This window comes from Sinocyclocheilus grahami, unplaced genomic scaffold, assembly GCF_001515645.1.
Source record: "Sinocyclocheilus grahami isolate Dianchi unplaced genomic scaffold, SAMN03320097.WGS_v1.1 scaffold180.1, whole genome shotgun sequence".
NCBI lineage: Eukaryota > Metazoa > Chordata > Actinopteri > Cypriniformes > Cyprinidae > Sinocyclocheilus > Sinocyclocheilus grahami.
Window position 1 is genome coordinate 802,166 of NW_015505359.1, and position 14,458 is coordinate 816,623.

Below are 14,458 nucleotides of genomic sequence, written 5' to 3' on the forward strand. Positions count from 1 at the left end.
AATTTAAAACTATATTATCCTTTTCTTTTTCCAGTGGTTTCTCTCATGCCTGCATATAATATCTTTGTATGTACAGAAGCAACCTTAAATAATGCCTTAAAGGATGTCCCACAATTGATGCAGTTTCACATTAGGACTGCACTTACCCATAAATATTCCAAATTTATACATTCACATGTACAACATGACTTAGCAGGATAGGAATAAATCTAACTATTCATCCTAACAAACCATTTGGAAAGATTTGTTATAAATACTGTTACTTTCTGAAAATGTGCTGCCTTTAAACAGAATTAAACCACATATATATCTATGAATGAAATCAAATATGCTGACATCCTGAGAAATGTTTCACAACATTGTCTCCACATTTTCAAGTGCAAAATATTGCACTCTTACATCAGTGACAAGTGTCTTAAATAAAGTGTCTGAACTTACACTACCCTTCAAAACTTTAAGGTCAGTAAGATTTTTTTTGTGATATCTTATGATCACCATTGCTTTTATTTGATCAACTGTAATATATTGTGGAAATTGTCATATGATCCTTCAGAACTCATTTAAAAATGCTGATTTGTTGCTCAAGATACAATTATCAATGTTGAAAACGGTTGTGCTGCTTAATATTTTGAAGTTTTTTTTTCAAGAATAAAGTTCAAAAGTATAGCATTTATTTTTGAAACAAATCTTTCACAATATAAAATCTTTTACTGTCATTTTAGTCAATTTAATGCATCCTTGCTGAATGGATGCATTAAAAAAATCTTACTGACCCCAGATTTTGGAACTGTAGTGTATTTGTACAGTACCACTGTGCTGTCTCAGCTTTGAATACGAACATAAATCAATAACCCAATTACAAGCAGATTATTATGAAATTATTACAGACTCTTTTACGTTGTTTTACGGCACTGCAGCCGAGCAGGAAAATTCCCAGGAGCAGGTATTTGTTTAAAAATGTTTGTGTGTGATGTTCAATATAAAATGCTTGTAGTGTACCTTCAGTAGCTTACACTGGGACTTTTGTATTTAATGCCCCTGGATTCAAATAAAGAATCAAAAAAGCAAATGGGCAATTGTGATTTTACCACAGATGAATAAATAAACATAAAATTAAGATCCTCTTACCACAAGTACTATGTAAAAAACATAATGACGAATGATGGGAGTGTTAAAAATGAAGAGGGCATTACTGAAAGTGGCCTCAATATCCACGAGAGCCCTCAAAACAAGAAAACATCTTCCAAGCTAACTATAAAATGTGAATTCAGTTGAGGTACAAACAAAAACACAGAGCGGTCTGCATGTGCAGGCGCTTGAGTCACACGATTTGTTAAGTGGGATTGAGTAATTCTGCTCTATACAAGAGAAGTGCTACAGAAGGGAAGAAAACAATTAATGGCTACAGTAGAGACGGTTAGCATAAAGACTAACAGCCCACTGGGTTTCCGTTCATCTCTGGCTGGTTACTGGTTTGCAGTGGACGTGCTGCCGTCTGGTTGCTGCCGTTGTCAGTCAGGGATGGCATCAGGATGCGAGGTGCCTCCATGGCATTTCCTCTAACTGTTATATGATCCCATCCACCCTGAAAGAAACGGATGATTTATCATTTTCTATCCATTCTGCACAGTACTATTAGTAACTAGTGAGCATGAAGACAATGCCAGCAGAGCTCACCCCAATGCCATAGTCCCACGAGTGTCCTTTGGGTTCATTCAGCAGCACCCCCTGCCGGCGACACACAGTGCCACAGCTCAAACTGTGACTCCCCTGCACCTTATCTGCAATGATCCACACCTTAGGGAACCCCCCCCCCACAAATCTGGCATTTAGCAGAGCAGCAAACCTGCAGTAGTTAGACTGCATTAACTAGTTACAAGGAAATGGTCTAGACCTGGTCCAGAGGTCCCACAGACACCTTGCGCACATTATTGGAGATGTGCTCCCATGATGAGCCCTGAGGGTAACTGGGGGTCACACCATGTCTGTACCACAGGTTACCTGCTCACACAAAACCATACATAGAATCATTACTATAACAATGGGTCAATTTATATTTGACGGTTTTAAATAAAGCATCATGTGTAGAACTGGTGATTGCTTTAGACTGCACAGGAAGCATGGATTCTTCTAGATTCTCTCTCTCTCGCTCTCTCTCTCTCTCTCTCTCTCTCTCTCTCTCTCTCTCTATATATATATATTAGTTTTAATATTACATTATATACAGTACCATTCAAAAGTTTGTGGTTCGTAAGATTTTTTAATGTTTCTGAAAGAAGTCTCTTCTGCTAACAAAGTCTGTATTTTTAAAAAATAAAAAAATACAATAAAAACAATAATATTGTGAAATTACAATTTAAAATAACTTATCTATTTTATTATATTTGAAAATGTAATTTATTTCTGTGATGGCAAAGCGTAATTTTCAACAGCCATTACTCCAGTTTTCAGTTTCACATGATTCTTCGTAAAACATTCTAATATGCTGATTTAGTGTTAAAAATATATATATTTTATTATAAATTTTGAAAACAGTTGTGCTGGGAACTGTGATACTTTTTTCAGGATTATTTGATGAATAGAAAGTTAAATAGAACAGCATTTATTTGAAATATATATGCATTTTTCATCTAACATTATAATTATATAAGCATCCTTGTTGAATAAAAGTATTAATTTATTTAGAAAATAATAATATAAAAAAAATCATAATCTTGCATCTTGCTGTAAAAATACAGTTACACTTAAGTTTGATCAATTATTGATGTTAAGTAATTTTTGTCATTAAGTAAGCAGCTTTTAGGAGCAATACCAAGACACTAAGATATACAAACAGATCAGAGTACACATTTTTCCATTGATTAGTAACATCTGTGCTTCCCCACTTTTGAAAAGTATCAGTGGCCACTGATGTATTAACAGCTTTTTATCAGTGTGACATATATAGGTGTACCATTTTCATCTACTGTGTATACAGATGTCCTGCCCACTGACACCTGTTTAAGCTTCTGTCCGGTTGGAGAGGGGATGTGATACCAGCAATCTCCTGCAAACAGATCAAACCTTTCTAATGCTGCTGCAGAAATACTAGCAATGCTGCAACATCAGCATGACAGGCATGACTTGCATTAAAATGTAACGTAAGAGACAAGTATGTATTGTTGTATTTTCATGGGGTCATACATACACAGTAGGGATGCACCGAATGTTCAGCAACCGAAATTATTCGGCCGAAAATAGCAAAAAAATATCTTTCGGTGTTCGGCCGAATAAGCGAAAAGGCCGAATAATATGTACCGAACAATGACTAACGCGATCAAATAGAGGCACGCACTAATGCAGCAAACATGTCGGCAGTGTGAAAATATTTAAATCTATCAGAGAAAGACGCAGAAATCATTACAAGCACGAAGCACCGACAGCGAGAGACTGTTTAGTTCTGCATCACATGTCTCCCATGAGAAGAAGAGGTGGCTGATGCTGGTGGTTAGGTTACTGTATGATGATTGAAATCACGAAATGGCCTCAAACGATTAGTAAATAACCTGCAGAATGTTATATTTTCTAATGCACGCACGAATTGCATGTATTCTGCCAGGGTCCAAAGCGTGAGGAAAATCTGTGCTAAAACTGTGTTACTCGTCAGTTGCTCAGTAACATTTTTGTGATTTTTTTTAAAGGCATGTGACAATGTGCTACGTGCAACAAACATCTTCCCAAATTCGTAATGAATTCATAAATCTGCATGCTGTTATCAACAAAAAGAAGCACTGAGATTTTCCTGCGGGTTTCTGCCAAAATAAAAGCAGAGAAAAAGCAACAACTCCATCAGCATTCATAAATGTTAGTAGCCTATTGTAATTTCACTGTTGTTCTGTAAAATAAAATAAAAAGTAAGACAATAATAATGATAATAATAATTACCCTACAACAGCTCTATTAATACATTTATTATAACATTCAGACATAGTGTTCAAATTGGGATCTGTAATATATTCAAATGTTTTAAAATACTTATTTTCTGCTCAACAAGGCTGCCTTTATTTGTACAGTAAAAAAATACATGCCTGATTCAAGTCTCAAAAATGGCCAAAAAATATTTTACTAACTTATTAATTTTAAGTTAAATAGTGCTTTGCTGGTATAATGTCTGCTAGAATGTAAAAAAAATCTTCAGTGTTAAGTAAATATTTTTAAATAGTTGTTTTTTAATAGATTTTTTATTTGAAAAGCAGGACAAAACAGTAAAAAGCACATTTTGGCTATTTAATTTATGCAATGGTGAAAAAAAAAACGCGAAAAACCGTGTTCGGTATTCGGCCCAGTGTTTCATTTTGTTCAGCTTCGGCCAAGAATTTTCATTTCGGTGCATCCCTAATCTACAGGTTTTATGATAGAAGGTTATTCCCTCGCCTGCCGGGTTCTGGGTGGACACAGAGGCCCTGAAGAACGTAGAGCCATCCTTAGCGATGGCCCAAACCTGGTGGACAGCACCTATGGAAATCAACTTGAAGGGCTGGTCGGTTCCAACATGTAACCATGACGACCCCTGTGATCAAGCCACATCATCAGTCAGGGTTACAATACATCATTCTGGGAAGCCTCTCACAGTCATAATGTTTGTGAAGTATTTGTACACTATTTGCATGGGAACTAACACAAAACCAATTAGCAGACTTCTAGAAAATAAGGAACTTGACTCTTACTCCAGGGGTAAGTGAAGTGACACCCAGACGGCACAAGACGTCTCCTTTGTTGCTGATGGCCCATAATGGCACCTGTTCCACTGTGCTCTTTGGTCCACAAGGCAGGATTGTGATGTCACTCAAAGGTATAGGCGGGACTTCCTGCCAGGGGCCAGTTGTTGTGAGTTTACACTTTCTAAGGTGGAAGATGATGGTTAAGAATTGGTGATAGAGGAGTCAAATTTAACAATTACAAAAAATGGTTTCTTTATGATTACAATTTTGAGGAAGTGCACCAACACTGAATAAATATTTCTATTGGCTACTTGACAAAAATATTAAAACAACACTATGTTTGTTTTTGTCTTTTAATATTTTTTTTATTGTCATTTACTTTTTTACAATTTATTCCTAATAATTAACTCAATTAATCCTTCTAAATGTCAATTTCAGTATGGTGGTGGTACTGCACAGGCAATATGCAGATGATCAAAAACCCTTTACAGAATCATGTCATAAAAATCATTGCGTTAAAGTACTTTTTAATTGATTTTGTTAACACTTTATAATCAGGTCCCGTTTGTTAATATTAGATAACTACATTAGTCAACAGGTGCTAACAATGAAAAAAATTCCTACATTAAGTGCTAGATACCTGGCCCAACGTCTGCGGCGGACAAAGTCCTTCAATGTTTTATATCCGTGGTATGACCTAGAAGGTGAATACATTCAGAAAAATCAAAGCGTTAGCTCGCTCTCACACTTCCAAGATTGTGCTTTTTTATGTTATAAGATACACTGGCAAAGCTAATAACCAATATAACTTACACAGGAAAGTCAGCTGCATACTGCCAGCCCTCTCTGTCTGTCCCACCTGGCACAGCATAGTCAATAGTCCAGTCTGACACCTGCATATATTACGGAGCATGCACACATACAGTGGTTTGCAACTACGAAGCAGCCGGATGTCATTCACAGTTAATTTCAGTGACAAGTTCTTTATGTATTGGGAGGAAATGGATAACAGCACAAACCCAAGTCCAGTTTGGGGAGGGTGGTTTTGTGTTGTTTTTAGTGCACTCCTTCAGACCTGAGGCATCGCTCCACATGTAACGGTCAGTAGGGAGACCCCTGGAGGAGAAACAGTGAGGCACAGCAGAAAGCATACTGAACACTCCTGGATTATAAACATCATGCTCAGTATTAACCTGTTAGTGTAACCAGTGACAGGATTCCAGCGCTGGTTCTCATAGATAGATACACTCTTCACGTCAGTCTGTGTGTAGATGTTATCTGTGCTGCTTGCTAAACCTGTGTGTGTGAGATAAATACATTATGTTATTAAAATACATGAAAAACACTGATTGGTTTAGAAAGAGGTGACGCATTTACCCTGGAAGAAGCCTCCTCCATAGCCTCCTGTGTGAACCCAGGCAGTGTGGTCATAGCCAATCCCCCACACCACACCAAGACTGTTGGACTCAATAATACGCAAATGCCCGCCGACTTGATGCCAGAACCTGTCCAGGATAAAGATTTTTGTTTTGTTTTTCTCACAGAGCAGTCATGGACAAATATAACGTTTATGAATATACACTTGTTCAAAAGTTTGGGGTCAGTAAGATTTTTTTTTTTTTTTTTTTAAGAAATCAATACCTTTATTCAGTAAGGATGTAAGGATGTGAAAATAAAGACCTGTACATTGTCTATAAATGCTTTATATTAAGAATCCTGAAAAAAATGTATCATGGTTTCCAAAAAAATATTAAAACAGCTGTTTTCAACATTGATAATGATAATGAAATTTTATTATATTACAATGATTTCTGAAGGATCATGTGACACTGAAGAAATCGCTGCAGAAAATTCAGCTTTGCCATCACAGGATATATACCATATGCCATCATAAATTACATTTTAAAATATATTAGTAAAACACTTATTTTAAATTAATAATATTATTATTCTGAATATTTCACAATAATACTGTTTTAACTCACTAACACTAAACTTTTAAAGGTAATTCTTTAATAAGGGGTTCATTGACCTCTTTAAACTATGTTTCATCTATGTTAAACATTTATCACAAGGATTTTTATCTTTTTTGAACATTCAAGTGAATTTTGGTATAATGTGTGATGCTGTGGATCTTTTGATGTTATGTGTGACTGTAATGATGCATGCTATTATTATTATTTCTCATCCTTTAAGTAGGATGCTTGTTTAAAAAAGTTCAGAAGTGGTCCACTGACTGAAGAATCACTTATTTACAGTAAACTTGTTCACAAAAAATCAATCAATCATCTGATTCTTACATCTGATCACAGGGTGTAGGGTAGGGAATTGCCTCTAGTTCTTTTGTGGGTTCGCTCACAAAGATGTCACCCCTACAGGTGACCGACCAGATGGCTTGTTTCGAGGGAGGGCCCTGAATACCTCTAGAGTCACAGCAAGACATACTGAGCAGAGCCAGCTGATAAGATGAACAAACTGTCAGTCAAACAGCAAGGTAATCGCAAAGTGCAGTGCAAGTTGTTGAGAATCAATGATTTATGTTCCCTCCTCACCCAGTCGTGCATCTCCAGCTCTGTGGGCGCAGCCAGGCGGATAGGCCACCTCTGTTTGGTTCGCTCTGCTGTATAGATGGCAAATGTGTGTTTGGAGTCATTAAGTACTGGCACCAGGATTGTCACTTCATTAATGAACACATGGAGATACTGGACAGAGAAAGAACAGAAAAGACACAAAGCAAAGGTAAAACGGGTTGAACTGATCAAATAAGTCAATTCTAGACCACATAAAATCACTTTACAAGCAGATTTCACAGATTTATGTTCATATACACTACCATTTAAAAGTTTGATGTTGGTAAGATTTTTCAATTATTTTGAAAATTTTGACTTATTTTTATTTGACAAAAATACAAAAACAATAATATTGTGATATATTAATAAAACGTTCTATTTTTTATGATGTTTTTCTAATATGCTGATTTGGTGCTCATGAAACATTCCTTATTATGTTGAAAAACGTCTGTGCTTAATATTTTTGTGGAAACTGTGATACATTTTGTCAAGATTCTTTAATGAGCAGAAAGTTCAAATGTATAACATTTATTTTTGAAATAGAAATCTTTAGTATAATTACACATCTTTACTATCATGTTTGATCAATTTAATGCACCCTTGCTGAATAAAAGTGTTAATTTCTTAAAATAAAATCTTTGATCAGTTGTGTATTTCCAACAGAAACGGTTAGCAAGGCCTTGTACGTTTTTGTATCAAGATCTTGTACATTTTAGATACTTTTATTAGGTTCCAGCTACAGTATAATAATGTGGAATTAATATTTTCCCAGTAGGGAAAAGATAAATGTGTGCCAAAAAAGAATTTGATCAACTTTTATCTGTACACTAAACTTACTAGATGGCCTCAAACTAATAAACATGGATTAAAATCCACAAAACTACAATTCTGATTCCATAACGGATGTGAGGTTACCTTCTTTTCATCATTAAAGGTGTAGTAGATGAACAGAATCCCATCCTTGTTGCCCTCTGCTCCTGAAAACTGCTCCAGTGCAAACTGAACATCCACCCACTTATGAGGTTTCCAGTCTCGCCACCACTGCATAGTGCCCTTCTTCACCCACACAGACTATGAGAAGAACAGGAATCAGGGTGAGTTATCAAATTAGACACTTTTTTTAGTAACTCTTCAGTTCTACCAAGCTGAGGACCGCTGTCACTGTAACTGTTGCTCTGACTTTTGATCTAATTCTTGGAGCACTTGTATATGAACACTTACTGTTGCTATATCAATGACAATCTGGATATAGATAAAAAAAGATAAATGACAAACCTGGTTAGTATTGATAAAAACTGAGAAAAATTAGATAAACTGTTTTGTGTGTGAGGACTACCTGTTCAATGGCCTGCTCATAATGCATGAAATTCTCCATTTCTCTCTTGGAACGCTCACTGAGCTGCTCAAATATTTGTTTACGCCATTCTGCCGTTTGAGCAGGTGTAATGGAGGGAGACATGGCCTGCATGGAGGAGTTCAGGGCTGAGGAGACAATCACATTTGGCACAGTCAAGTACAAAGTGAATCATCAAATTCAGTTACACAGAAGGTAATAGGGCTGCACGATACGTGACATTGCGATTTTTGCTTTCCTACAATGTTGCAAAAAAAAAAAAAAAAGCTGAAATCATTTTTTTCAATTCAATATGACTATAAAATAATATTTATTTTTATTGTGATTATGAAATAAAAAATTAAACATATAAACAAAATAAGAAACATATTGCAATAATACTGTAAAGAACACAGTAAAAGAAAAGAAAAATATTTTACTGTAAAATTACAATACCAATATTTATATTCTAATTTCTTCATTTTCAAACGTTAAAACAATTAAGCTTTTATTTTGACGGTTTGCCAGCAAATAAAAACATGCGCTGCCAATTTCATACTGAAGCTTGGCACTGTGTGTTCAATGACACGCATGGAGCCCATAATATCAGCATCACAGTAAATGAACCAAGCTGTTCTCAGAAGCCGAAGCACTGTATAAATGCTGCACTTCACTTTGAAACCGGTTAAGCGTATATTAAATTAATTAAACCTTGACAATTGCACTACGCCATATCGCAATATCGATTTTCTTTCAACACATCATGCAGGCCTACATGATACCCGGCTGACCTGTGGCTGTAGATGAGTTGAACCAGTTGAGCTGTGTGTGACACTCAACCAAACATCCCCCACCGCTAACCCAGGCCCATTTTGGATGCTCATCTGGCCCATAAGGCTCCTCCAGGGCCAGGATATAGGTGACTACAGAGGACAGGCTGCTGGTTTCAGCTGTGTCTCCAGGTCCAGATGCGAGGTGCGTCTGGGCTTCCTCTAGGTCAACATTGCTCCATTGAGGATCCACCCCACTTGATTGGCTAGGAGACAGAACCTGAGCTGGGGAAACCCTGTCCTCCACCTCTTTTTCTGTGTGATCCTCCTCAGGAATAGATGGGCCAGCTGGGGGGGCGTCACGGCGACTGATTTGGCCATCACGGTCAGACACAAGCTCTGAGATGAAGCTGTCACTGGTCACTTTGGGGATGCGTGGTTTAAGGGCGTCTCCCATCTCAGGTGTTGGGACCACTTCAGCCCCGGTTCTTTCAGTCTCAGGGTCTGCATCACCCAACACTGATGCCTGGGACTGCAGACACACCTCACCACCAAAGAAACAACCAGCGCTGTGAGGTGTAGAGACACACATTGTTAACACGTACAGCACTAGAAGTTTGGAATCACTTCGATATGTTTATATTTTTGAAAGAAAATTTGATATATCAAAAAGAGTCAAAAACATTATTCATGTTTCCGATAATTGTTATAAATTTTAACCTGTGATGACAAAGTGCTTTCAGTATCCATCAATCCAGTCTACTAAGAGAACATCTAATGAAATTGTCAATTATCTAGCCCCTCTAATAAGAACGCATTGGAATTCACTGAATTGTGCAAAAACACTTTAAAATGAACAACTAATATTGTAAATTAAAAAAACTATAATTAAATGAAAAAATATATAATTTGTCACATACATTGCAAACTATTATACTACCCAACATTTAATGAAAAATATAAATATTATTTGTCACATATGACAATACTTTTATGCCACATTGTCTTTTTCAGATTCTAAATTAATGACTCCACTTGGATTGTTGAAGTCTACTTTCAGTTTTAAAGAAACACCTTTCTCTAGAAATTAATCAGTCTATTGTTCTTTTGAGGGATGAAGGCTGATCAATGCTTCAAGCCCTGTTCTCACTGCCAACCATACGCACGCAGTGACAAAACAACCTGATCCCATTCATTTGACTTCTGTCGTTCATTCAGTGACTTCTGGTCAGACGAGTGACGAGTGACAGTGGCTGGATGTAGGCATAACAGGATGTAGGCGTGTCCAACATGACAATGTTGAGAAATGTTTAACTTTTTGCAAATTAAGTGTGACTTTCAGGAGCGACAACCAATAGGAGTGTGGATTGTGTCAGAGTGCAGCACACATCGGCCATCATATGTATATAATCAGATTAATGAATGCACTGAGCACAGAATGTTACTTTCTATTCTTTTAATATCTTAGTTTTACTGGCAATATATGTCATTTGCAATAAAACCTCTAAAGAAAGGTCTACCAAGAACATTAGCACAACTGAACTAGGAATGTCTACTAATGACATGAAGTTAACTAACCTCTGAAGGCTGCTTGCGCTGGCGCTAGAGTGGGAACGTTCACTATCTCTGGGCACAGACACAACCTTCCAGGCCTTCCCACTCAGCTCGCTGGCAGTCACACCCTGGCGGAAATATACGGCCCGGTCTTCAAAACCAATAGCCCACACCTGAACACAGATCTCAGTGTAATAACTGCTGAAATGGTTTTAGAACATATCATTCTCACTAGAAAAACATTCTTAGATGAATACATAAATATGGCATAATATATGGTATTTTAACACCAATATTTTTACATTTGTGTATAATGTTTCACACAAGAAAAATGACATTTATACCACATTTTCATATTTGTATTTATTTATCTCATTAGGGATGCAACGATTCACTCAACTCACGATGCGATATGATTCACGTAACTGATTTCACAATATGATTTTTTCACGATTTTTAAGACAAATTATTAATGAAAAGGTGTTCTTTTATTATTGCTTGGACAAAATGCTGCACATTTATTTGTGAAATTGAAATGTCAAATAACAAAACTAAATTTAAATTGGAAAACAAACCTCAAATCTAATCAAATAAATAATCAAATAAAAAAAATCTCTTCATATAAACAAGGGCTTGTGCTCTCTCCATTCAAAATTAGAGGCAACCATTGCATTTGAATCACAAACAAAGATGCTGTGTACATGCAGCATGAGCAGCTTTTTAATCTAAATTAGATTGTATAGTTTGAAATTTAAAACAAAAACAGAATGCTCTGACTTTAGTTTTGTGAAGTCCTTTGTTACCGCTGTAAGCAAAGCAGCGCTGCGCTTATAAACAGTCAAGATGAAAATAAATTACCATCTAAACTTTTCTAAAGACAGTCAGTTCCCCTCAGAGATACACTGATATAACCTCCCACCCCCAAGTGTATCGCGATTCGTTTAACATCTCAACCGATTTGAATCGTCACATATTTGTATCGATGTTCAACTGGCTCGCGGTGCATCGTTACATCCCTATATCTCATGGATAAATACATTGATTCATATGAAAGTTTCTGGGTTAAGCCTTCAAAAGATTTTAAGTGTCTTTTTTCTGCTTTTTATGTTGAAATGTGTACCACACAAGTACAGTTATTCAATGTAAAATCAGAGACAGGAATTAATGAGAGGAAACATTACTAATCTCTGACCTGGTCATTGAGACCCACGTTGATCATAGCCATCTCTCCAACCATACCTATCCAACCTGAACCACAAGGATTATGAGAATTCACACCCCGTCTAAACCAGACCTATTAGAAATAAAGAGATGTGGAAAAACAAGCTAAGTAACAATAATAAAAAAAGTACATATCGGTTCAAAAGTTTGGGGTTGGTAAGATTTAAAATTTTTTTTTTTTTTTAGTTTTTTAACTCTTATGCTCATCAATGCTGGATTTATCTAATCAAAAATACAGTTACAACAATAATATTGTAAAATATTTACAGTACGTGTACTTCCCTGGTACATACATGGCAAATATCTTGTACCTACAGGCAAATGAGTGGTAACACAAGGTGCTTACCTGAAGTGTATGTACATGGCAACAAATAAGACACATGGCTGTATTTAACAGTAGTGTAGGTACAAGATATTTGCCATGTATGTACCAGGGAAGTACACGTACTGTAAAATAAAGTGCTACCAACATTTCTTATTATTATCTTGAATCCGTTGTGTTGCCTGACACATTTTTCATTTTAGGATTCTCTGATAAATAGAACATTCAAAAGGCAGACAGCATTTATTTGAAATAGAAATCTTTTGTAACAATGAAAAAGACTTTAGTGTCACTTTTGATCAATTTTATGCAACTTAGATAATCAAATGCACTAATTTCTATCAAAAATTTTATTTTTTATTTTTTACTGACCTCAAACTTTTGAACAGTAGTGTATATATTCTATATTCTAATATAGGCAATATATTATGAATTATAATATAACTTGTATTACAAAAATATTAATAAATTGGAATAGAAGCAATTTTATTAGTGGTCTCAGGTTTTGGACTCCACTGTATGTGTAAGTGTAAAATTATATTAATTAAAATATGACTTACTTTATGATCTTTAGTGACAGCCCACACTACGTTCACACCAACAGCTACGTGTGTGGCAGCCACTCCAGTGTCCGGCGACTCCACCGTGACCCATGATGACCCTGTGATTACATCAATATTATCGAATGTCTATCATCTACCCAAATTGTTATTTTTGTTTGTGTGTGTGTACTGAACCACTACACTCACCCTTCAGGCAGTCTCTGCCAATGCCCTCTCTGACCAGCAGATCACCCTCCCACAGGACAGCCCACACCAGGTCACCCGGGCCGCAGCTGATCTGCACAACCTCCCCTGGTACTGGCACCTCCTCCCAAACGGAGCCCTCGGGATTATGGTGGTTGATGCCACACCGGAACCACACCTGCTCGAAAGTAAAAAAAATTGTATCTTCTTGTCGATAAATGGAAATTCATTTGAGTTCTAAGAACCCAAGGATTCATACACTCTGTATAGCTTTGTAAGAACTGAAAAATGTATGAATTATAAAAGCATGGGGTGTTGTTGGACACTGTATGTAAGGCTGGAACAAACGGAGTTCTGACCTTTCCCTGCAGAGAGACCGCCCACAGTGACAAACACCCTCTAGGCTCCTCAGTGATCTCCCAACCTCCACAAGTGATGTCATTAAACGGGTCAGGAAGAGATCCAGTCTGCTCTAAGGGGATCTGCTCTCACATATAAAATTCAAGGACACATAAGTTTTCCCATCAACATTAAAGAGAAACACTTATGATAAGTCCTCTGTGCTGGTACAGACCTTGACCCAAGTTTCCTGTGCCTTGTACCTTCTGTATCGTATCCATCTGCGGCGACGCACGCAAGAGTTCCATTTTTTGTCTTTTGTGTAAGTGGCTGGAAAATCAATGGCATATGTCCATCCCTAAAAACACACAGAAGATCAGCTATGGCTAAAAGCAAGTGTAAGCTGTGAAATAACTTTTTTTCGTGATTTTAAAGATGTCAATACTGACCGCTTTTTCTGTGGGCTCCCCTCCAAAGTTTTCATCCACATACCAGTCCGCCTCCCACTCCCAGTTCTCAGAGGGCAGCTGAAAGTCACCCAGAGGCTGGTGCTTCAGCCCTGTGACATCACTCCACTGCCAGCGATCACTCGGCAACAGCCGGTCCGAGAAGCCATCTACAGGGTTCCACCTCTGTCAAGGAACAGGAAACACAAAAGTGAGTCTCGTTTGATAATAAATGCTATAGGGTTAACAAAAAATAATAGTGTTTATGATAAAATCTAGTTTCAACCACGTGCAAAGTTTTTAGCATGTACTCTTTGTATTCATGTTGCAATGAATACTTATAACTTATTTTCATACACCTTGAATACATGTGAGTAAATAAATGCTAATATTTATAAAAATAATAATATTAATAATAAGGTTATATATATATATATATATATATATATATATATAT

At 36.7% G+C, this 14,458-nt stretch overlaps 1 protein-coding gene across 2 annotated transcripts in view; it reads right to left on the reverse strand.

The window, feature by feature from the left end:
• Positions 1-1,041: 1,041 nt before the first annotated feature.
• LOC107594176 (tectonin beta-propeller repeat-containing protein 1-like) overlaps positions 1,042-14,458 on the reverse strand; it is a 19,480-nt gene continuing 6,063 nt past the window's right edge. The window contains exons 3-26 of one of the 2 annotated variants that reach the window (XM_016284138.1): positions 14,005-14,187; positions 13,791-13,913; positions 13,576-13,698; positions 13,220-13,394; positions 13,031-13,131; positions 12,120-12,221; positions 10,952-11,100; positions 9,395-9,942; positions 8,607-8,752; positions 8,492-8,512; positions 8,186-8,341; positions 7,253-7,402; positions 7,001-7,158; positions 6,078-6,205; positions 5,894-5,996; positions 5,720-5,816; positions 5,514-5,593; positions 5,341-5,397; positions 4,707-4,881; positions 4,414-4,549; positions 2,954-3,046; positions 1,895-2,001; positions 1,678-1,797; positions 1,042-1,585 (exon numbers count right to left, since the gene is read on the reverse strand). In XM_016284138.1, the coding sequence (XP_016139624.1) occupies positions 1,430-1,585; positions 1,678-1,797; positions 1,895-2,001; positions 2,954-3,046; positions 4,414-4,549; positions 4,707-4,881; positions 5,341-5,397; positions 5,514-5,593; positions 5,720-5,816; positions 5,894-5,996; positions 6,078-6,205; positions 7,001-7,158; positions 7,253-7,402; positions 8,186-8,341; positions 8,492-8,512; positions 8,607-8,752; positions 9,395-9,942; positions 10,952-11,100; positions 12,120-12,221; positions 13,031-13,131; positions 13,220-13,394; positions 13,576-13,698; positions 13,791-13,913; positions 14,005-14,187 (3,387 nt within the window). In that variant the 3' untranslated portion in view covers positions 1,042-1,429. The remainder of the gene's footprint in view (positions 1,586-1,677; positions 1,798-1,894; positions 2,002-2,953; positions 3,047-4,413; positions 4,550-4,706; positions 4,882-5,340; positions 5,398-5,513; positions 5,594-5,719; positions 5,817-5,893; positions 5,997-6,077; positions 6,206-7,000; positions 7,159-7,252; positions 7,403-8,185; positions 8,342-8,491; positions 8,513-8,606; positions 8,753-9,394; positions 9,943-10,951; positions 11,101-12,119; positions 12,222-13,030; positions 13,132-13,219; positions 13,395-13,575; positions 13,699-13,790; positions 13,914-14,004; positions 14,188-14,458) is intronic. The other variant, XM_016284140.1, reaches the window with a different exon arrangement.